Source organism: Tetrahymena thermophila (genome assembly GCF_000189635.1).
Source record: "Tetrahymena thermophila SB210 genomic scaffold scf_8254527, whole genome shotgun sequence".
Lineage (NCBI taxonomy): Eukaryota > Ciliophora > Oligohymenophorea > Hymenostomatida > Tetrahymenidae > Tetrahymena > Tetrahymena thermophila.
In genome coordinates this window covers 258,362-283,407 of record NW_002476301.1, presented here as the reverse complement: position 1 = coordinate 283,407, position 25,046 = coordinate 258,362, and the positions used below count along the sequence as shown (strand labels likewise).

General features: G+C 23.5%; 6 protein-coding genes across 6 annotated transcripts; 3 read left to right on the top strand and 3 right to left on the bottom strand. All coding sequences in view use genetic code 6, as the record gives it.

The window, feature by feature from the left end:
- Positions 1-16: 16 nt before the first annotated feature.
- On the top strand, positions 17-7,860 carry TTHERM_00486440 (SET domain protein; the record flags this gene model as incomplete). The annotated part of the gene is made up of 13 exons (XM_001032856.3): positions 17-95; positions 196-280; positions 449-504; positions 995-1,434; positions 1,492-2,220; positions 2,310-2,944; positions 3,002-3,454; positions 3,522-3,714; positions 3,769-3,978; positions 4,045-5,642; positions 5,693-5,990; positions 6,049-6,146; positions 6,204-7,860. 13 exons carry the CDS (start codon positions 17-19, stop codon positions 7,858-7,860), a joined length of 6,531 nt encoding a protein of 2,176 aa, XP_001032856.3.
- Positions 7,861-8,353: 493 nt separating this feature from the next.
- On the top strand, positions 8,354-12,150 carry TTHERM_00486439 (hypothetical protein; the record flags this gene model as incomplete). Its single annotated transcript, XM_001470620.2, has 10 exons — positions 8,354-8,430; positions 8,519-8,573; positions 8,640-8,870; positions 8,970-9,107; positions 9,169-9,528; positions 9,592-10,150; positions 10,232-10,685; positions 10,745-11,300; positions 11,350-12,003; positions 12,055-12,150. The coding sequence occupies 10 exons, from the start codon at positions 8,354-8,356 to the stop codon at positions 12,148-12,150; spliced, it is 3,180 nt and encodes a 1,059-aa protein (XP_001470670.1).
- Positions 12,151-12,918: 768 nt separating this feature from the next.
- Positions 12,919-14,842, top strand: TTHERM_00486430 (tetratricopeptide repeat protein; the record flags this gene model as incomplete). The annotated part of the gene is made up of 4 exons (XM_001032855.3): positions 12,919-13,234; positions 13,292-13,462; positions 13,630-13,893; positions 13,992-14,842. 4 exons carry the CDS (start codon positions 12,919-12,921, stop codon positions 14,840-14,842), a joined length of 1,602 nt encoding a protein of 533 aa, XP_001032855.2.
- Positions 14,843-15,338: 496 nt separating this feature from the next.
- On the bottom strand, positions 15,339-17,287 carry TTHERM_00486420 (Serine/Threonine kinase domain protein; the record flags this gene model as incomplete). Its single annotated transcript, XM_001032854.2, has 3 exons — positions 15,339-16,326; positions 16,493-16,776; positions 16,961-17,287. 3 exons carry the CDS (start codon positions 17,285-17,287, stop codon positions 15,339-15,341), a joined length of 1,599 nt encoding a protein of 532 aa, XP_001032854.2.
- Positions 17,288-17,859: 572 nt separating this feature from the next.
- Positions 17,860-19,667, bottom strand: TTHERM_00486410 (MORN motif protein; the record flags this gene model as incomplete). Its single annotated transcript, XM_001032853.2, has 2 exons — positions 17,860-18,224; positions 18,335-19,667. 2 exons carry the CDS (start codon positions 19,665-19,667, stop codon positions 17,860-17,862), a joined length of 1,698 nt encoding a protein of 565 aa, XP_001032853.2.
- Positions 19,668-19,920: 253 nt separating this feature from the next.
- TTHERM_00486400 (hypothetical protein) lies at positions 19,921-24,931 on the bottom strand (the record flags this gene model as incomplete). Its single annotated transcript, XM_001032852.2, has 12 exons — positions 19,921-20,623; positions 20,783-21,094; positions 21,145-21,287; positions 21,340-21,576; positions 21,773-22,054; positions 22,106-22,217; positions 22,274-22,815; positions 22,866-23,299; positions 23,361-23,693; positions 23,763-24,056; positions 24,133-24,844; positions 24,899-24,931. 12 exons carry the CDS (start codon positions 24,929-24,931, stop codon positions 19,921-19,923), a joined length of 4,137 nt encoding a protein of 1,378 aa, XP_001032852.2.
- Positions 24,932-25,046: the final 115 nt, after the last annotated feature.

Genomic DNA, 25,046 nt, shown 5'->3' with positions numbered 1-25,046 from the left:
TTAAATATTAAGTTGGATGGAATAGTAATAAAAAATTGAAGATTCTCAAGTTTAAGAAGAGATAGAGAACCATCCTACTGATAACTAGCATTAAGGTAAGTTAAAATTATAAATACTTATAAACATATTGTAAAATTTAAATATTTCTAACCATCTTTGTTTCATATATTTTTTTATTTTATCAACAAAAAAAAGAAAGCCTTATTTAAGAAAATAATAATTCGAACGCGGCTATAGAAATAAAAACAGATATCGAAATAGAAGAACAATAGAGATAAAAGTAAAATAATATATTTTAATAATATAATTAATGATTATTAATAGAATATTATAAATTTTTATTACAAAGATATAGATAATTATCTAATCTTTACTAATATATAATATGTGTTAATATGATAGCTCAAACTTAACTTATAGAAAATATAAATATTTTTTTAAATAAAAGTAATTAGCTAGTTGAAGAATCAGTTTAGAATGCAGTTTAAAGATATGATGAATAAAGTAGATAGAATATTTATTTATATTGCATTATTTTTATTAAAAAGTTTTATTTTGGCTTCATTTACAAATTTAGTTTAATTTTAGCAAATCTAGGTTTTTACAAATTAAGCCTGATGAAGGCTAGTGAATAATACAGCATAATAATAATTTAATTTTTTACCAAGTATGATAAGAGAGATTTTCATATTGCTCCTTCTAAATAATTTAGTTTTGTTAAACTAAAGAAAGAGTATAAAATCCATTTTTAATCTTGTTTGTTTAAGAGTAGTTATTTAATCTCTCAAATATTTTTTAGAAAATAAATATAATATCATTTTAATTGCTAAAAGTTTACTCAATGAATGATTTGCACTTACTTACTGAAAAATTTAAATAGATAAATATATTTTTTTTGAATTTAAATGAAATAAATATAAGCATAATATTTTAAAAATTTTTTGTTACTAAATCAATCACATTTCAAAGGAGAACTTATTTTATTAAATATTAGTGTAAATCGAAGATGATCAGAATTAGGATCAATAAAAATAAGAAGTGACAGATACAAAAAATAGTTAATATGCGGAAGAAGATAATAATGAGTAGAAAGCTAACGAAAATAATGAAGGTGATAACTCTGTGGAAAATAAAAATAATAATAATAAGCAAAAATCGAAAAGGAATAGCACCTTTTCAGTTATATAAGAGTCTAATATAATTCAAGGTGAGCGTTTAAGAACTAGAAATCCTTCTACAAGCTAAAGCTTATAACTTTAAAAGAACTCTTCAAGCTAGTAAAATACATCCAAGCCAGGAGGAGGTTCAGAACAAAAGTCTTAAAAGAAAAGCCAATAAAATAATAGTGAAGATTTAGATGCTTTGGAGTTACTTGAAATTAGAAAAAAATAGATCTCAAAAGAAGTAACAGGACCTTCAAACTCAGAAAACTATGTATATCTAAATAATTTATTCATATATTTTAAAAAATGTAATTAAATCAATTAATAGTTGAGCAAAACTCCAGATATTATATTGCAAATCGTTGATGATATCATTAAATATGATAAAATAGATTGTTTAAGATAGTAGTTCTGTGATTCAAAAATAGAAGAAATACCTAATTTAGCTAAATATGGTGAACGTAAAAAGAAGGAAGATTTTACTATCAAGGATCAAAATGGTAATCTCATAACAATATATTATCAAGACTAGATTAAACTAAAGAAGGAAGAAGAGGAAAAGAAACTTTAAGAATAAATGTTAGCAAAGCAAGCAGAGTAAGAAAAGATAAATAAGCAATAATAGATTTCAAATTAAACAAAGCAATTAGATTATGATTTAGATAAAGATAATAATATGAAATTAGATGAATTCTCAAAAGATTAATTTGCTAATTTAACTCCAAGCAAAGACATTTATTTCAATAATGACAGTAAAAGAACTCCTTAGAAATTATTAACAGAAGAAATAGTTTTAGATGATCATCATGGCATTTAAATGTAGGCTTAAACCAATGTAGGAACAGACTTTGTTATAGAAGATAACAATAATCATCATGACACTGCTTTAAATAACTTAATAAATGATGAGCTACTAAGATAGTTAGATGAAGAATATAATACTAACAAATAATAGCAAGCTTCAGTTGATTTTGCAAATATAAATTAATTTGATAGATAAATCGATGTCTAAAATATACAAGGAAATAATATCTAAAATTAACAAATTTAAGAGAATGTAAATAATTTAATACAAAAATAATTTTTAAATTAGAAAATAAATTTAAATTAAAAAATTAATTAATTATTTATTTATTTATTTTTTAGGGTTTTCTTGAACAAAATTAGTGTTTCAGCTAAAATTTGGGAAATATGGATGGATAGAATGAAATAAATGGCGAAAATGAAAAATAATTACCAGAATAATCAATGATTGGCTCATATTTAACAGAATTAAATGAAGATACGAAATATAATTTAGAGCATACTACTGTCACCAGTATTGACAGGATTAGGGATAGAGCTATTAATAATGTTTACTTTTCTTTTGAAGAAGTTGATTTAGATTTTAAAAAGCTATTTATTTACGCTCTTTACAAAAGGTGTGGATCTATTGAAAGTATTAATTACATTTGCAATATTATAGACAATTACAACTCTGTCATATAAAGGAGAGCAGCTAAATCTAAAACCATTCTAACGAAGATTGCAGATCTTCAAAAATTATTTAAATTAGATTTGGATAATAAATTTTAGGTAAAAACTTGGCCGTTTATTCCTACTAACCACAGAACATATGAATGCATAAAAGAATATTATCCAGAACCTCCTTCTAACAAAGAAAGTATTTATGAAACTCTCCGTTCAGAAAAAAAGCCAGTCGAGTGCTCTGAAAGCTGTGCATGTATGGATTTAAATTCTTTGGGAAATTTTTCTTTGGAATAAGGAACTTGGAATTCAGAGTAAAATTATATTATTTATTTTATATTTTTATATTTATTATTTTAATATTTTAATAGATGTCCTAATAGAAGAGATAGAATAGAGTGCACTCATCATGATTGTAAAAATAGTTAAGGATTTCATGGAAGATAAAAGGTATTAGGAGTAGATGTAAAAGAAACATTATGCTGGGGTATTGATTAATACACTAAAAAAAACATTTATTACATTCTTCCAGAAAATGAAAAAGAGGAAATCAAATTTAGATTTATTTAATGTTCTTTGATGAAGGCCGCTAACCTTTTAGAAAACGATGGATGGGAAATGAAAAAAGTTTGTGATTTTATAATTAGGAATAGTGAATCAAAAAAAAGCAGAATCAATCATGATGAATCTAAACCTAAAATAAAATACATCTTCTCAAACTCAGATAGGAAGTTTGCTAAGATTTTAAATAAAGCAATAGAATTAAAGATAGACCAAGAAGCTTTCAGAATACATCCAAAAGGCATGGGTGTAATTTGCATAAAGTATGAAATTCTATTTTGTATAAAATAATATGAATCATTTAAATATTTTTAAAAAAAATCTAAACAGCCGAAATGGAATTGATTAAAATGATCTTATTATAGAATATATTGGTGAGATTTATAGACCATATAGGTGGTTTGAAAGATAAGATTTCATTAAAAAATATATGAAAGACAATAACTAATAGGATGTTTTACCAGATTTTTACAATATTATGCTTGAATTACATAAAGATGAAGTTAAGGGCATCGACATTTTAGTATTTCCAAATTTTCAAAAATGTTTTTTTAATATTTTTCAATTAAAAAATTAGTATGTAGATCCTATGCAAAAAGGTAATTATTCTTCAAGACTTAGTCATTCTTGTGACCCTAATTGTGGAACAGTAGCAACCATATCAAAAGGATATTATAATATCTCTATGTTTGCTTTAAAATCTATTGAGTATGGTGAAGAATTAGCTTTTGATTATTCTGCTGTGACTGAAAGCAAGAACGAACACAAATAGTCAACTTGTCTTTGTGTAATTAATTCTTATATTATAAACTAATATTATTATTTTTACACATCAATTAATTATAAATTTTAGGGAACATAAAAATGTAGAGGGAAATATATTGAATTAAATAATAATAATTAAAAAGAATACAATTATATTCTTGATAAAATACACTGTTTTTTAAAAAGAAACTCAGATTTGTTAAGAAGTGGTAGTGAACCTTTAACAGAAGATGACATGAACTTACTAGAAAAATATAATTTGAAGTAAAATGTATAGAAAGGATGTGAAAAATGGCTTTTGAAATGGATTTCCATAATTTTAAAATCAGTTGGTGAAGAATAAGAGCTATTTTTCAGTGATCAACTTATATCAAATAGGTTTATTTAATAAAATGACAAAGATATTTCTCTAATTTAAAAAGCTATAGAAATAAAAGAAAAAGGAGGGTTTGAAGTAATAGAGGCTGAAGAAAATCTTTTAAAATAATAGGAATTATAACAAGATTAGAATTAAATATAAGAATAAAATTCAATTTAAAAATATGATCCCTCCAATGATAAATTAAATTAAGATTTATAAAAGTAACAATCAGAAAGTATTATTAAGGAAGAAGGAGACTTGAGTAATGTGTAAGAAGAGAAAATAGAAGAAGAAAAAAGTTAATTAAATGATTAAATTGAACAAAAAATTGAAGAAGAAATCTAAAATAATGATGATCAGATAGATAAGACAAAAGAATAAGTCAAATTACAAATAGATAATGAATTTGCTCAAAATAAAGATTCAAATATTTTGTAAAAAGAATCCTCGAAAATGGAACCTGAAGAAGGTGAAGAAAATAATGATGATGAAGAAGCAAGCTTAGAACTAAAAGACTCTGAAAGAAAACTAGATCAACCTAACAAAGAAGAAGGAGAAGATGTTAACGAAAACTCAGAAAATAAAACAGAAAATAACAAAGAAGAGGAAGGCTCAAATAATAAAATAAGTAGTGAAACAAGGATAAAGTCTCAGAGCGTTACTTCAAACAAGAAAAAATCCAACAACAAAAAATAAAAACCAAAAAAACAAGTAAAAGTAAGATACACCCAAGAAGAAATTGAGAAATTAGAAGAGAAGCAAAAGATAAAAGACCTTGTAGAGAAGAATACTATAGAATAGTTAAATGAGAAGCTAGTTCAAAAACAAAATGAAAAATAAAAGAATATTGCTTATCTTTAGTATTTAAGTAACGTTAAAGTAGAAAATAGAATTTAAAATATCATTATATCTCTAGACAAAGTCAAATTTTATTTAAACAATGTTAAAGATATAAGACCTCCTCTTTCTTACCTTTCCCAAAAAGAAATTTTCGAGAATTTATGGGGAAGAGTAAATAAATTCTAGAAAAGAAGAAAACCTGAAAACTAAGTTTATTCTATTGTTGAAGAGCTTATGGACTTAATTAAATATTATTCTCACTACAAAGAATGTCAATACACTTAAAAATTTATTGAATTATTTGATCCATTCATGACAAAGTATGTTGAAGAATCATATGAAAAAGCTCTACTAGCATGGCGTTTATTCTGCTTAAATATCCACAGTGTCTTTAACGATATAATAGATCCTTAATTCCATGCAGGGGCACTTCTTATAGTTTTATACTTTTACGCATTTACTCACACATACTTCACTCCTCACGAGTAAGCAATTTTATTTTGAATTTGATATTAATTTTACTCTTAAAATATAGATATTAGCCTTTTAATAGTGAAAAGATGACTATTTCTGAAACAGAAATGTTTAACTTAGAACTTCTTGATGAAGACAAAAAAAATACAAAAAAGCCAAATAAAAAGAAAAATTACGAAGAATAAAGATCATATTCCTCTTAATTTATATGGGGATAACTTACAGTTTGGTTCAAATAAACTGTTGCAAGTCCTTAGGCAACTCTATCTTAAGATCGTAGAGGAACTCTCTCTTACCCTTAATTAAATTAGTCATTTAAAACTAATATCCTCACTTATCCATTCTAAGAAAAAAATGATGTAAAAATAACAATTTATTTCTAATCAATTTTACTCAAATTATTCAAATAAATTATAGAAAACAGGAAGACAAACATTTTTAAATCATATGAAAGAAAAACCCAAAGATATGTGGCCTCCTGAGTAAGCTAAGTGGTCCTTTAAGAATGCCCTAAAGTAATTTTATTTTATTTAAAAATTTTATATTTCACATTTTTTAATATATAATTAAAGGAATTATGGTACACTGCTGTTTGAAGGTGTTCATAGCTAAAAATTATTTGAAAATCTTATTGAAAAAGTTATTGAATTAATTGATGGAAGTTTTGAAGAAAAATTAAAACTATTTATATAAGTAGAAAATAAGTTATCTTAACAAACCGAGTAAGATATCTAGGAAATTCAAACAGAATGTTTTGATGTCATTAAGTAATAATTGACTGTTATGAATTTTTAGACTGTTGAGAAAACATTAGAATAACTAAAATAGGATCAGTTACTCATTTAATAATAAAGTAATTTAGTAGATCCTGATAGTAAAATGTAATTAAGAACTGTGAGAAAGAAGCAAAAAGATTAGGAAGACGATGACTTTTTCTATGGCGATATCTTAAAGAAAAAGCCTTAGTAGCCTGTAAATTAACAGAACTCAACTAAGCAGAAAGATGTTTCTACTAATTCAAATTCTAATAAATAATAAGAAGAAATTAAAGAAACTTAAATATCCCACACTACTAGTGAGTTGAAAAAGAGAAAATTTAATGAATATATACTGAATGATGAAGACGAATGCTACATAGAAGAAGATGAGTCAATAGAAGATATTATTAAAGAGTCAAGTAACTTAAGTAAATATTTGGTAATAGAAGTTAAAAAATCGCTCATCACAAATTAGCTTCCTAAGATTGCAATTAAAATGAAAAAAGAGTACCCTGATTTGTTGGCACCTCCAACTAAGAAAGACCATAGAGTCACTAATAAAATTTCAGAAAAAGATAGCAAGAAAAATCAATCAACATATTAGCATTAAAATTCAGATAAGAAATAAAAAAATAACTTGCCCCAGTAATAGAATAAATCATAGCATCCTCCTTCATCAATTAAAATTTAGCATACTTAACAAGAAACAAAGACAACTCAATAAAAATAAAATAAATCTACTCAATAAAAATTCTAACACTAATCTTTGTTGAGCTTTTCAAGCTCTAAAGAGAAATAGGCAAGCAAGTAAGAGGTATCGCCTAACAAAACTACAACTTAAAAACCTAAATAAAAGTTAATTCCCACACAAAATAACTCTGATAAATCGAAACAGAAAGGAGAACACTAAATTCATCAAGAGTAGACCAAGCATTCACAATAAGGCAAAACTTAATCCAATTCATAAAAAGACAATTAGTAAATAAGTCATTCTCATCCCAAATAAAAATAAGACGAAATTGAAAATGTAAGCGAAAAGACAGAAAAAGAAAAAGAAACTTCAAAAATCCAGCCTAAAAAGAAAACCCCAAGTAAATCAAACTCATCTGGTCAAGGAGAAAAAGGTTAAGCAGCTAATTAATAAATTGATGAAATAGAGGCTTTGAGTGCATACAGATATCACAATGAGGACTCAAGAAAGAGTGTTTTATCATAAGCATCATAGAATAGCTAAGATTCTAATTAAAGAAGATCCCATAGAGCTAAAACATAGTTTGATTATAATCTTCTTTTCAGTAAAAAAGCTAAGCCTTAACAACCTCAAAACAATCAATAGTAAGGTCATCACACATAAGAATCACATGTTACCAATTCAGAAGAATAATAGAAACATATAAAAAATTAAAATAATGGAAATAGCCAAAATGAAGAATAATAAAACCATTTATCATAGTAAATAGAGCAAGAGTGAGTGAGTGAGTGACTAATACATGTTTTGAAATAAAAAATAAATAAACAATACTTTTAATCTCTATTTATATAAAAAAATATTTTTTCCTTATCTCAATAAAATTAATTTTGAAAGTTATTATTTTATAATTTTGTATTTGTTTTTTTAAGATTTTGTCTGTCATTTCATTGATTGTTTTTTATATTTAAAATTAATTTATTGAAATAATTCTGAAAATATTAATTTCATATTAAAAAAACTTTGGCGCAATTAATGATTCAAGGCAGATATTTATTTACTTGCTAATAATTAAATAAAAGATACTAATTATGAGTAAAATAAATATCTGTTTCTACTAACAATCAAATAGTTGACTAAATCTTTAAATTCATAATTTAAATATATTTATTTAATTTCATACTAACTAAGAAATAAAGCAATAAAATAAATTAGTAGCTAGCTAGCTAGTTAAATTTTTAGGAAATATTTCAATTCAAAATAACAAAAATAAATTATGGATTAAGCATATAAGCAGTTTTTAGTTACTGATGATTTAAAATTTACAATTGAATGGTCATCTAATTAACTTATGTAAATTAATAATTACAATTTTTCTCTCTGCATTAAAAGTATTCATATATATTCGTAGATACTAATCATATTTTAATAAATAATCAAGCTTGATAAACAATCTTGATCCTAAGCAAAAAGCTTAACTCCATATAAATGAGCAAGTAAATATTAAATGTTAATAAAGCCTTAGGTCAATTGTCAAAAATTATTTAATTTGAATTTATAAGATAGGAAAATAAGTTTAAGTTTGTATCTCTGAAAACTATGTAGCGTAAACAATATATTTAAGTGAAGGATCTTATCAGTTTATATTAAGGGATTACTCTAAATTCACTCAAGCAATATCTACAGATCCAAAAAAAGTTAACATTCCTTCACCGATTGTTGCTATTTATGAATAAAACAAACACACAATATTACTCTTCACAAAAGATTATGAAATATATAGTTTAAAGTGGGTATAATATAATTTTATTGAGTTTAGTTTAATAAAAACCTTTTTAAAGGTTTTAAATAATAGAAAAATAAATAATATTTTATAAAAAAACAAAAATTAGAAATTGATCACAGAAGATTCAGAAGTAAATCCTTACACATGTAAACAGCCAGTTTCTATTCATCTTTAGCTTGAACTAAATAATAGCAAATAAAGTAAAGAAAACTAAATATAAATGGAAGGAAAACTGATTAAAATGGTAAATAAGATAGATCTTCACTCAATTAATAGAATTTTACAATATAATTTTTATTTATTAGAAATATGAGAAAACAGTCGAGTATAGCTTTTTCTATTTGCAATCTTCGAATTGTAAAAGAATATACAAAGTTTAGTATAAAGAGGGATAAACTTGGGTTTAGTCTTGCATATAGTGTGATAAAGAAAGCTCAATATAGGATTTCGATGTGTATAATGGGAAAGTGTATGCAACTTTGATTAAATAAAAACAAAAAGCATTTACTTTAGCAACAGCTGAAGAATTAAGTGATAAATTTAGCCAGGAAAAGGAGATAGACTGTATAGAAAATGCATACTAAATAAATACTCATCTTTTCAAAATAATCGATACATTTAATAACGAAATTTACAATTATATTCTAATTTCTTACCTTCTTAAAGTACATTTTAAAAATCAATTAATTATTTGAATTTTAATTTATATTTTAAAACATAAATTTTAGAAATAAGACAACTAAAATCAGCTTAATGTGATTTTGATTGATTTGAATCTTCAATAAAATTTGAATAGCAATTAAATTTTAGAAAAACGTATTGCTATTGGAACGATTAGTTGTACAAATAATAGAGCAGAAGATATTCAAGCTTTGCATTTTAAGAGGGTTGTGAATCTCAAAAGAAATAACAAGGTATTTATTCCACTATATGAGAAAACATTGCTAGGTAATGAAAATAGTATCATTGTTAACACTATTTAGCTTTAAAAAGCAGAAATAGGATGCTAAGAAAACAATCAAGAATAATGTGATAATCTCTTTTAATAACTTGTTTTAAAGAAAAATAGCATTTATGATAAGAGCTATGTACTTTAAAGACCAAATCAAATTATTGATGAATATATTTAAATATAGCAAAACAAAATTCCTAATTATATTCAAAACTATAATCCTGATTTTAGTCCAAATTTGGATGTTTAAAGCTTGAAATTTCTTTATCTATTGATTGTAAATAAGCAACACACTCTGCTTACTGATATTATAAATACCAGGACAATAGTTAGAAGTAATAAAAATATAAAATATAATTTTACTAAATTATTTGATTAAATTTTGTATTAATTTTGAATTTTTTAAATAAATATAGAAAATTAAGAAGTATGTGAATATCTTATTTTGAACTTAGAATAATTAGAAAAGGAGTTAAGCTTTCTCATGTTTTAGAACGATGTGCTTAAATCTATTAGAGAAACAAACTTCTTAAATTTTAATAAGCAAGACTACAAATAATTTTATGAGCTAGTATAGATTATAAGCGAAATTTTTAATTCAATACTTGTGAGAAAATAAAAAGAAGCATTTGAAGATCTGAGAGAAAGAAATTTAAGTTGCATTAGTCCTGAACATTAGATTTCTATAAATAATGCAAATTCCCTCATCGAATAAATAGCTTCTTAGATTTCAATAATAAAAATATCAGGCTGGTTATTAGATTAGAACTTTTAAAATAAAAATTTGAGCTAATTACTATTTTCTTCTGATTATTATGTCAAAATAATCTAGCAATAAATAGTAAATAGATAATATGATTTGAGTGGCATGTAAATTTTTTCAAAATAAATTAATAAAATTAGTTAATAAATTTACTTTTCTTTATTAGAATAAAAGAGAGAAACAATTTATTAGATATAAATCAAACTTTTAATGCACTATTTTGTGATAAAATATTTCAAGAAACTACTTCCTTTGAGTTGTTTGATCCTATAAAGATAATCAAGACTTTCGAATCTAATAAGTCTGTTGGAATTAATTTGCATTCATTTGCTCTTTACAGATATATTTATGAGTTATCAAAACTTAATTAGGACTTTGATTTAGCCCTTCAAAACTATGAGAAACAGCTTTCTTATCTTTCAAATAATGGTTATGTTAACTCAATTGTAAATGTGAGTAATGGATAGTTATTTAGGTGCTTATGTTTGATTGATGATTTAAACTAAAAAAATAAACTTTAGGTTTTTAATTTAATTATTGAAAATAAAAAAATTATTCAAAGCTTAAGTCCTGATCTTATTCTTTTTATAATTTGTACATTTGCTGCTCATTCTTTTAAAGAAGAATCATTTCTTTTAATTCGTTAATTTAACAAAGAAATTGATTGGATACAGGCTAGTTATCCATCAATCCTCGTTAATATTTACCTGAAGTTTAATAGTGTAAGTTAATTTATGTAAAATTCAATATTCAAATTTATTTATAATGAAGGTAAGCTAAGCTATGTAATTCAGCTTTGCAATTAAAAACTGTACAACTCTGATTGAAAGAAAAGAAACAATTTTACAAGAATTAATTCCTAAAATAATAGAGAAAGGATAAGAAGAGATGCTTTTTAGAGAAGAACTAATGCTTTATCAGGATGAGCAGTTAGTCGAATCATTCTATAGCCTCATTAATAGTGGAAGAAATTAACTAATTTTAATTTTTATTAAATATTTAATTTACAGAAATTAATACCTAACAGCTATGGAGGTATTTGAAAATTATTAAAAAACGATAGTTAACTGCTTTGAAAAAGAATAAATTGAGTTTATTTTAGCTCTTTTTTCTTCTATTCTTAAATAGTATTCTTCTATCTAGTGTTAGGAATTAATTTAATCTTACTAATTTCTAACTCAATACAACGTTTTGAGATAGGGTAATTAAAACTAAATGAATGTGGAAAGCACAAACAAAAACTTTGCAAATAATATACTAAGCTCTTCAATAAAATCTTATAACCTACTTTAGTAAAATTTTAGTACAAAGAAGCCATAATAAAACTTTGAAGAAAATAACTTTTTAGGTTTAATAAACTAAGATATTAGTAAATTTTAAGCTTATGACTAGAATTAAATGATAGTTGATAACGATATTAATATGGTATATTTTACTTTTTCTAATTATTTAAGAAAATAAATTTTTTATTAAAAGACACCTCAGCAGTCATATGATAGATTAGACATGAGCCAAAGCAAAAAGAGCAAAAGAAAGTGGACAACTTCTAAAAAAAAACTTTCTCCAAATTGATTAAAAATTTAGTTATCAAAATGTTATATTAATGTTAATATTTGTTAATCCAAGAAAGAAAAGAATTATTTTATTTTTAAATTAATTAATTAATTCTCTAATTACCTAACTTAACAAAATAAGATATATTAATTCTAATTTGCTATCAAAATTAAAAGAAATATTTAATTCTATAGTATAAACTGTTTGTTTAAACATTAAAATAATAAAAAATGGGTAGTTATTTTGCTATTAAATTAAGTAATTAATTATCTTTCTTAATCAATAAAATAAAGCTAATAATTAAATTGAGGAGTAAATAAACTGTCAATACATAAAATATACTAAAATAGATAAAAAAGATTTCTTCTAAAATAAAAATATTGTTACCAAAATATAATATTAATATTTCTTTATTCTTGAGTTCTGTTTAAAATAAGTAAGTAAATGAGTAGTTCTTTTTAAATTAACTAATTCAATATTAGGCTAACTTTACAAAATAGAATATTTATTTTACTTAATTAATAAAATAAAAGGGAATTTAAATTTGTTGCAAATAATGTTTATTAAAATCATTTTGAAAATTTCTAATTTTTATTTTATAGAACTTCTTTGATTTGATTTTTAGCAAAACCTATTATGATTTATTATAGTTTGTTTATTAATTTGATATTTTACTTTAAATTTGATAGAATTTAAAGTATTTCTATTACTTTCATTTAAAATAATTGATAAAGTTTTGATAACAGAAAACAAAAATAATAAAGAAAATAAGAAAGTAAAAAAAAAATGGATTCTAACAATGCTCTAATAGAAAGTGCCTTTAATTAATTTAATATAGATTCTTATGTTTTTGCTTTAAATAAAGAATTTATCATTGCCAAAACTTAAAGGTCAATTATTTACTTATGCAGCTAAGTTAATTCTACCTTTAAAAATGTTTAAGTTGCTCTGAAAGTGTTTTACCAATCACGATCTTAACTAGAACTTACAATTAAAGCTCATAAAATATTTCCAAAATTGAACGAATGTGAATATTTAGTTAACCATTATGCAATTGGTGTCATAAATAATATTTTAGCTATATGCATGGATTTCATTCAGGGTAAAATTACTTATTTTTAAAATATTTTTTAATGCAAGCAAGCTTTTATTTGATAAGGAAGTACAATAGATTATATGGTTAAAAATAGAATTCTCACAAAAAATTAGCTAAAAGAAGCACTCAAATGCTACATGAAAGCAGTATAATACTTAAATACAAAAAATATTTAGCACAGTAATATAAAATGTAGCAATCTCTTCGTGACTAATAAAAATAAGCCAATCATAGGTAGAATTTATTAAAAAATCATATATGATTATTTATTTATTTATTTGTTTGCTGATCAGTTTTGTTTCCAAAGGAGACAGACATAACTAATACATTAACTAGTTAACAAACAGAATATACTTTTCAAACATTTCTTTATCTTTAAATAAAAAATTTAATTTATAAAGGTTGTATTCAGGTTTCAGATGAAAAAGCCTCTACTTCAAATTTTTATGAATATGGATGGGTTTTAATCTAGTTGTTTGGAGGGTATGAAGATGTAGATATAAATTAATTAAAGAAAGAACATAAAAGAAAAAAGTATTAAAATGAATAATTTCCTGAAGAGTTTATTGCAATTTTAAATGATCTTATTTTATATTAGTAAATTTCTGATGAGGATATTCTTATAAAGGAATAAGAAAATGTGGTAAAACGATTTAATGATTTATGTAATTTTTTTAATTTGCTTTATAATATATTCTATTTATTTTCTATATTTTAATTCTAAATATCTCATTTATAAATAAATAAACAAATAAATAAATAGTGGACAAAGATAGTTCATTCGATTCTTTTATTGAAAAATATACAAAACCTAATGAATCATTAAAGTAATAGACAATAAGGATATCTCCATTAAATAGGAAAGCCATATAAAATTAAAAAAGTTATTTCATAAACACTGCTTTAGTTGATCAAAAGGATCTAATAAAAGCTGAAGGCTATTTTTAAGAAGGACAGATAACGAAAGCTTCCTAAGAATTCTCTAAAATTATTAACAAAACAAAATGGCTGGATGCTACACCGATATATAATTTAGCTTATCTACAGTTTTAAGAAAAAGATTACGAAGAAGCTATAAAATTATTTAAAATATCCATAAAATTAAATCCCATGTATAGCTCAGCTTATAACTTAATCGGTTGCACTTATGATGAAATTGATTAATGTAAAAAATCATTAAAATACTATAAAAAAAGTATCCAGCTTGCTAAAAATTCTGGAAACTTTCTTAATAACATAGGAATTTATTACTTTAAGTAAATGAAGTACAAAATTTCTCTTTAATACATAACAAGAGCTCTTGAGTTAGAACCAGAAGATGATAGAATTCATGGTAATCTAGGAATGAATTACTTAAAATTAAAAAAATATAAACAGGCAAAATACCACCTTAAGAAATAAATTCAAATAAATCCAAAAACTCGCTCTGGCTACTATTCATTAGCCATATTATATAAAATAATTGATAAAATATAAAAGTCAATCTACTACTTTAAAAAACACTCAGAAGTCAATCCTGATTCAACTAATGCAATAAATAAAATAATAGACGCCTTTAACAAGCAAATATTAACTGAAGAAACATCTCTCAAATAATTTCAAAAAGTCACTTGAATAGGTCTATTCTATTCATACTAATTTTATCAATTATTATGATCAACCTACAAAATAATAAATGTTATAATATTAATAATTAATAAATAAATGAATAAATGAATGAATGATTAATTTATCATTAGTTTTTGAGAAGATGGATAAAAATTGATAAATTAATAAATTTAGAATTTATTTATTTATTTGTATAATTTAGAACAAAATATATATTTAAGTATAAGTAGAAAACATATAAATTAAAATTAATTAAATTATTTATTAGAATATTTCATAAATATTTTGTTTAGTTTGGTTGGTCGATTGATTAAATAATTTATTGGTTATTATATTTACAATTTTAGTAACTTAAGAACATGTATTTTTATTTAGCATAGCTTTTTTATTAGTTTTGATAATTGAATTTTTGCTTTGACTGACATATAAACTGTATATTACTTTCTTGTAATTTTACACAGTATTCATTTGAATATCCCTATTGCTATCATAGAATAGAAATTCATTTTATTTCTTTTATGATTTCACTATTAATAGGAGAAATATCACGGAATTAAGATAGATTTTGCTTTTATTAGGTAGAAGGAGTTTATGGAGTAGTGCTTCCATCAGGAGAGAAGCTTGCGTTTTGGCTTATCTTTCTATAATTTGGTGAATTTGGATCATTTGATATCTTATTTTTTATAGCCATTATATTACTGTTACTACTGTAGAGCTCTATTTTTTTGCTCACGCAATCATCATCCTCCAAAAATTCATCAGAATCAACTGAAAACATAGAAATGTTATTTTCAAATGGTCTTTGTGGTGTGTCATTTAATTAAATAGGTGGTATTTTGCAAGTTGGTGTAATATTATCTTACATGTTTATTTTATGAAAAGTAGATTTTTTAAATTAGTTTCTTGTTAAAAAGTATTCTGATTCATCTCTTGTTAACGGAATTTAATGATTATTTTCTTATCTGTTTGTTAGAATCATATCTTCTTAGTCTTATTAAGCAAACAGTAAGGATTTTTATAATTAATTATCATTTGAATTATTGAGTTAATTCAGATTTTTAATGGACATTAACTATTAATAAGATCCATTAAATAGCATACTCTTTTATTTTTATGGAGAGAAATCATGCTTTTTAATAGATTTTTAAGATGTCAAGTTCAATTTTGTTAGAGAAGGTGATGATTAATATATTTCGTTATAATTGCTTTGCTATCTCAATAGCTTTTTTACACTTGGGCAATTTTTATATTTTTTAAATGAGGCATGATTCAAAATATTTGAAAAGCTTATTCTCTCTGAAGGAGAATATTTAAGCATTTAAGAAATTAAATCTTTAACTTCTTCAGAAATACAAATATTATGATCTTCATTTAAGGTCTTTTTATCTATATGTTCCTTGATTAATCTATCTATATCAGGCTACGGGTTGCAAAGACTGTAAATATAGTTAGATATTTATAACTATGAGGTGCAGTAAGAGAAAGGAGAGCTTTTTTTTATTGAAGAATTTTAAGTATTTTTAAAGTAAATACAGTTCGAATCTCAAAATTAATTTAACTCTAATTAAAAGAAAATTAACTCCAGTAAATGCCTAAAATTATAACTTTAATCAACCAAATCAATTATAAAAAAAATAAATAGTTTTAAAGAAATACTTTCCAGTTAGCATGAAGAAAAGAACGCATCCAATACTCCATAAATCAACAGAAAAATCATATTCTTCATAGTTTTCTAATTCTGGAGCCATATAGTAATATGTACCACATAAATTATCATGCAAATTATCTATTTAGTAAAATATAGAGGCTCCAAAATCCCCTATTTTTATTTATAGATTATCATCCAGAAGTAAGTTCTCAGGTTTTATGTCTCTGTGTATGAGGTTCTAGCTATGAACTGCCTTTATTCCATCAAGTATTTATGCAAAAAGCTCAATAGACTAAATATTTTATATAAAATAAATAATTAAAAAAATTTCTATTTTAAGAGATTTCTCTATATTTATCTATTTATCTCTATGTAACTAAAATTTTTTTTCTATCAAATTATTAAAAAATTCCAATCCAATCAGTTTTTAAAGAAAGCTATATATAATATCAATGAATTTGATTATAATTTTTTACCTCCTCTTCATTGAGATGCTCTTTGCTCTTAACGTAATTGAAGAGATCTCCATTTTTACAATATTCCATCACAATAACAAAAAATTATTCTGTTGTAAAACACTCAGTTGATTTGATTACTCTATCAGAATCAACTAATTCAATAGCGTTAACTTCTTGCTCGAGTTGCATAATCACATATTATTCTTGTTATTAATCTTTGTAAAACCTTTCAATAAATTTTAACGCGTAGAGGCATCCATTATCTTTCTTCTAAGCTAAGAAGACTTATCCAGATACCCCTGTTCCTAAGAGTTCTAGAAGCTTGTAGTCTTCTACTTCAACCATTTAGCTATAATTTAAATTTGAGTATAAATTAGCCAATATATTTTAGCTTTAATTTTTAAGTCGCTTTTTTATAATTTTTAATAATTAAAATATGTAAAAAATTTAACTTAAATTGTTAAACATAAATAGAAAAATGTATTTTTTTTAAGAGGGGAAATTACAGAAAAAAAATTTAGATTAATCAACTTAATAATAAATTGCTTTTGTTAAATTTATTCAAAGTAATGTAAATTAATTATTTTAATTTTCTAATATTTTGATAATAAAAGTATTTAAAAGACACATTCCTGTTTATTTTAATAATCATTTCACGTTATTAGAAAAATTTTAGCATTAAAATACGTATGTTACATTATAAATAAGAAATTAATAATAGTAATAGATCATTTTTAATAATAATACTTTGATTCAAATATTATTATTTTTTTATTATTTTATTCTGAAAGTGATTGATTGTAAGCACCAATTTTCATAACTTAATCCAATTAAACTTACAAAACAAAAAAATTTATAATTAAAATAGATACAAAAAATTTGAAAAAAGCAATAGCCACATTCATTTATTCTATCTTTCAATTTTCTTGTTAGTTTCTAGATATTGTCTAATTAACTACTACAAGCTGGTTGTTTTTCCATATTCCATGAATTTCTGTATTATCTATTTTTTTAGTATAAACTCCACGTCCATTAAACATATCTTAGGAAAATTCACCGTTATACTTATCACCATTTTCTAAATACTGTATTCCTTTTCCTTCAAAGCAACCATTGCTCCACTACCCTTCATATTCTATTTCTCCATTTTTCTTTTTAAGTGTACCATAACCACTTTAAACACCATCTTTAAAGTTACCTTCATATTAGCTACCATCAGAGCTGATAAATAATCCCTGTCCATGCCTTTTTGAATTCCAGAATTCTCCTTCGTAATAATTACCTTTCATCGTTAAATAATAAATAAATATTTGAAATTTCATCAAATTTAAAAAATCTTTAGAAGATCAATTAAAAAAGAGAAGTTAAATTAATTAATTAATAAATAAATACCTTTCTAAGTCCATACATAAATTCCTCTTCCTTACTTTTTATCTAAATGAAAATCGCCAATATAAGTATCGCCATTTTAAAATATTATTCTGCCTTTACCATGAAGTTTTCCTTGCAGGAATTCTCCCTCATATATTTTACCTGTATGTCTAAAATAGCAAAGTCCCTTTCCATGTGGTAAAGTGGCTTAAAGTTCACCTATATAAATTATTTCTTAGTTTTCATAGAATCCTTTGTAAGTAGACTTTCCATCATTTGTTTTATTATTATTCAGCATTTCTATAGATAAATTACTTTCCTGCAAATAAAATGGTTAGAAATAATACTTCGGAGAGCGCAAGCAATCTAAATTGAAAACCTTTTATTCGAGGTAGGGAAGAATATCTTTATTTAAATATTTTTCAATAATCTGCATATGTGCATCGAAATCTTCCAAATAAACCTATTGCAATTATTATTCTATTGTTTAGTTAGATGAGTCTGCTTCAATACTTTGCAGAGATGAATCGTTTTTGTACTTTAGCTTGGTGCTAAGATGCTTAATTGCAGAATTAAACTCTTCTAGTGTCTTAAAATCTGCTTGTTTGCATTTTTGAATTAGTTGGCTTGTATTCAACTCATTCATTTTAGCCTAGTGTCTTTTTACCCTTTGCTCAACATACGAATCAATCAAGTCATTTAATTTCTTTTAAAATGACCGAATTGAATCAATATTCTATTTTAAATGAAAGTCACTTTCCTATTAAAATTTTTTATCCATTTCTGCAGCAGAAGAAAATTTATCATTAATCTAATCTAAAAATTCACCTAGTTCTAAACTGTCATGTCCTTTATGATTTCCTTTTATAGTTAAGCAGCTTGCACATATAAGTCCTTTATTTTCACAAAAATAATCTAAACAAACTAAAGTTGGTCTTTTCTTTGTATGCCATATGCAATGCTTATTTTTGAAAAATTCTGTTAGCTTTTATTCAGTATCGTCCATGCTAATTTTTTGGTGCTTTATAAAATCAAATATTAATTTATTAATAATAATAATAACAAATTATTAAAAGAAAAATTATTCTTATGATAATTTATGATATTTTATTATCCACAAAAGATAAACTATTAAATTTTATTTGATTTCTGACAAGTATTAACAAAGTGTTGAGTTTACATTTTCATGGTTTTGCTTTATTTTTTCAGTAAAAAAAACTTCTGCTTCTTTCTGCTATTTTCCCTTCATATTTTATAACAGAAAACTTAAATTTATTAACTAATTTTTTGTTTTCAGGCAAACCAAAAAAATAAAACCAACTTATTAAATTTATTTTAAAAATAATAAAAACATATTTTTTTGCTTTCAAAGTTTAATAAAAATGATATTATTTTTTTATTTATTATTTCAGGTGATTTAAATTGAAAAAATTAATGAAAAACAATTTTTTTTAAATATTAAATTCTTGAAATAAAATTCTAATTCTTAAATTAATTAAAAGAAAATAAAATTTTTTTTATAAATAAAAGAAATAATTTAATTTATTTATCAAAAATATATTTTTTAAATTAAGACTTGATATGTATGTAAATTTTAATAATATCTTTCATTTAATTCTTTCTGTTAAATATTATTTCTATTAGCTCTTATTGGAACTATTTGATTTATTTTCAGGGTGCTATGATTTTAGGATTGGAGATATTTCACTTAACCTTGGAAGATTGCTAGAAATTTATTTAAAAGATGGGTTGATAAAATATTATTATTTTTTAGAACCTATAGTAGTTGTGATTTATCTGTTTTAAGAAATCTGGTATGGATCTTACCTATCTGAGCTTATTTAATTTTATAAACTCAATTTTGGACTTTTTAAAATGCTTAAAGTTTTTTGTATTTCTTAAGAATTTGTTTTTGGTCTTACTTAATAAGCATTATTAGAAGAAAATGAAGAACTTAAATTTAATTGCTTTTATTACACTTTAGATTCAGACTAATGTTCTACAGAAGTATTCTATACAATCTTTTTAAAATAATTCAAATTATTATCTTTATCTGATTTTATACCCAATTAATCTATAATCTACAATTTTTTGTTGTTAGAATTTTTCTGAACAAAGCTGCTAAGCTAATAATTGTTTCCGTTTTAAGAATACTTCTTTGCTTATATTGAAATAGCTGAGATAATAGAGCTGTTTATTGAAGCTTAGCTAAGCTGACTGCTTCTTTTGTTTAAATTAAGATCACTTTATAACATAACACTGTTTTATTTACTCATCATATAGCTTTCTTTTTACTTTATATTCTCAATTCTATATAAATAAAAATAAACTTAAATTTTTGTTAAATTTAAAATAAACTATTTTTTTATTTCAATTTTTTTTATTAAAAAATATTCTTAACATATTTAATAAAACTAAAGATTGTTAGGTTAGTTAATAAGTTAAATTCTTAAAATTAAAATGTATTACAGACTGTTTGGAATAATTTCTTACAATTTTTACCAGCTAGTAAGCTACTAAAGATTTTAAAATATATCTAAGAATTTTCTTTCTGATATTATCATTCTCAATGATATCACAATTTACTTAATCCATATAATAAATGTATCTATATGATATGATTTTATAGGTCTATTTGAATATGTCAAATCTTCGTAAGCATTAAATAGGCAAGTAATTGCACTAAGTTTAAATAAAATACTCATTATATGTTTCTAGCTAGCATAATTAAATGTGCTATTCAATAGCTAGACAACTTGTCTTCCGTATATAGAGCTGGTACTTTAAAAAAAATAAATTTTATTTTCTAATTATTAAATAAATAAATATACGGTGAATTAAAAAACCAAAGCAAAATTGTGTGCCAAATAGAATCTGTAAATGAAATAAAAATATCTTCCCTCTATATTATTTTAATAATATGCGACAAAGTTTCAACAACAATAGATTTGCTCAAATTAATAGGCTGCTTGATCTTTAAAATATAAATTTAAATGAAAAAAATTCATTTTTTTTAGAAAATTTACTCTCAAATTTTGTAATATGAAAGGATCTTTTTTGTTGCTGTCTAAATACTTTATTGTTTTACAACTATAGTCAAAGTATTCAATACACATTAATTTAATTTTTTTGTAGACATTATCGAACTTATCGTGATATTTGTGTAGATTTTTTAATATTATATTTACAATATTTCCAGAGACAAATGAACTATTTGTGATATCTTGAAGTTTAGTAAGGACTCTCATTTTTATTAAATAATTCTTTTTGTTAGTTATTTTTAAAAATTAAATACAATTGATTTATTTCTTAATAAATACAAATAAAATTAACTTTTTTATTCTATAAAAACATAGTTTTAAGAATTGATTATATATTTTTTTTATTTACTAAAAATTTTGAAAAAAAATATTTTTCTATTGAATAAACTTTGTAGAGTGATTTGAACAAAAATAATACCATAAATATCCTTTCAAAATTAATAGCATTGTCATCAAGTAACATATCTAAGAGGTTGCTGCTAACCACTTATAAATTAATAGAATTTTCAGATTCTGAATACTTTTTGTTTAATTATCTTCTATACATCTCTATTTGACTATATTATTCTTAAAAAGAGAATATACTCTTAATGATTGCTAAGCATACTTAACTGCAAGGAAACGAGTAAAATTCTTTAGCAATTATTCTTTCACTAAAAAAATCTTTGCTTTTTGCCAATTATTCTATATCAGAATTAACCTATAAAAGTTATGAGTATTTATAAAAATAATATAATATATTAAGATTTACCTAAGCTAGCTTATAATTAGGATATGGATAAATAAGCCTAGACGAATGAAAACCGTTTAGAGTTGAAAAAAGACTATGGTTTTCCTCTGTTATATCTGTGTTTATCTTTTACCTTTAATCATTATGTTTCTCTAACTTAATGAATATATTATATAATTTTAACTTTACCTTTCAATTTGAGATTTCATCATTAAATTTCTACGTGCTTCTATAACTGCTTTATTAGTTAAGAAGAGTAGTGTTAATTTAGCTCTAACCTTTTTAATTTTAAATAATGCCTTTTCACTGAATTAAGTACTTCCAGAATTTTCATTTTGGCTTTATTTCATTAACATAGAAGTCCTTTGCTTTAAAAGCTGAATCTCATCTAATTATTGAATTTTATTATTATTTTTTATGCTTGATTTTTTCGATGCTTAAAGTTTAGGGCTAGTAAATTCTTTTAAGTTTGAACTCTCTCTTATAATAAATGAACTACCTACTTTTTTTTGTTACTTATAAGATTTTATCTGATTTAAATCTATTTTATCTATGTTAGGCAAAGACCCATTTAACTCCTAGTAATATAAATACTCAAAGTCATCATTTTTTTCTTAGATATTTTATTTTATTTATCCTAATATCTTATTCAATTCTTCAATATTTCTTTTGTTATCATTTATTACAGCCTATAGCTGTGTTTCTTCATTCAAAATTTAACTAATATCATTCTTAAATTAAAAATCCTTTAAATTTATATTTTAGAGCTAAAAAAAATTACTGCCTGTTTTTTTATTTGTGACTATTTCTCACATTCATTTTCTTGCACTTTTTATAGTAATATTCTTTAAATAACAGAAGTTTATTTTGTTTTAAAGTTTTTTTCTCTCTTAAACTTCTCAAAATGGTCATAGGAAAGAAGCAAAGAGCATAGCTCTTGAAACCAGGTACTATGATTCATATACTCAGCAATAAGATTCACATTTTAAGGAAATAATTTATATCTGTTAGATGCTAGATCCGAAATCCCAAATACGATTTCAAATATATATGGATTATATATATACTCTAACAAATTGAACATAACATTAAACGAAACCATATTTAATAAGGCTTAATCTTAATCAAATTCAATCATAATTTCAATAAGCTTAGCAACATGATTAAGATTTCCTGAAGAGAAATCGTCTAAAAAGAAATCATACATAAGCTAAACTAAATTATTATTGTTAAAAATTTTTAATTACAAAACAATAAATTTTATTAATTAGCATACATGTTACTGTAAAAAATTATGGAAAGCAATTCAGAATTATCCTCATATTCTGTCTTTACTTTAAAATTTAAATGATTTTATAAGAGCGGAAGTTTTGAATGTTAAACATTTCATCTTTTAATTCTAAAATCTTTTGGTGACTGTTTATTTTATAAAATTTAATATTCTTTGCATTTTTATTTAATTTTTTCAACTATGGATATAAATTAGTCCAAAAATTTTAAGGTTCTGCATTTTCTGGATAGAAAACAAAATTTAAGAAAAGCCTAACATTCTATTCTTATTTGAAAAAGTTCATCATATATTCGTTGTATCCAATACAGGGCACTTCTTCTAAATAAATAAATAAATAATAGTAAAATGACTTTAAATAACTTTGATTAAAATGAAGATATTTTTTACTTGAAGATATCCACTTTTCTACTTCCCATAACGGATTAGGTTCTTAAATTTATTCATCTAATATTATTTCAGAGGGTAAACTACCTGGTTCACTATCATCATCTTCATCTATGCATTCATCTTGCTTTGTATTTCTGAGCAAGTGTATTTTTAAAACATCAACAGGATTTATGAGGCCTCCATAACTCTTTTATTAAGTGCTTTGATAAGTATTAAAACTTTGGGTAAAGTCTTCCTCCTTTTATTTTTCTTAGCTATCTTGATGGACAAATAGTCTACTCTTTTACATGAAAACTTTTGATAATTTTAAGTAGAAATATTTATCTCTAATTTAATTAATAAGTATTAATTTATGTATGTATGTATATACCTGATTCAATCAAACTATCAAAATTAAATAAGTCTTCGAAGTAAAATAAAAAGGTTTTTTTTATTTTTTCTATTAGTTCTACTGTGTGGATAATTAGTTTTTCATTTTTCGTGTAATGAAGATAGTGATAGAAAATTGCATTTCTATCATCCAAACTCTTAACAGAGTGTTGAGTTACAAGAATAGAGATCAAATCAAATATAAATTCTAAACTCAACATTTTTATTGCAACAACATTTTCTTAAATCTCTTGAGTTAATAGAAAAAGAGTAAATAAGTAATCAATTTTCAAAATCGTATTTAATTCAATCAACTTGATATTACCTTCGTTAAATTAATAGACTGATATTTCTTCTTTCAGCTATTGGCTCTTTTCAACTCGATTTTCTGATGAATAAGAGTTAAATGAAGAACTAGAACTTTTTTGTCGTTTTTTTTTTTCACTGATTTCTTAAAGTCGCGCACAAAACTCTAAAGCTTCCCAAAATTATGTCATAAATACTAAATTCCACTAAAATTTTTCAAGTAAGCTAGCAAGTATTAATTTTATTGGATTTTTGGAGAAAATATAGTTAATCATTAGATATTTTACAAGTTCTTTGTTCTTTTTGATAATTATTTCACTAATTTCTTCAAATGGTAAGCTTTCGCTGATTATTTTGCATGCTTTAACTATTTTTTTCAATCTCTTATCGTCATTTTCTTCTATTGACTGCAAAAAATTTTAAAATCATCAAATTAGGTATGAAAAATTGAAATTATTTACTGCTTGCTTCAATAGATCTTACGGATTATCCATAAAATGTTAAGTAGACTTCTTCTTAAATTTATTTTTATGTTGCAATTTTCTTCTACTTTAAAATTAAATAGTTTAAAAAATTTCAATCAAACAAATAAACAAACAGAATCCAAAA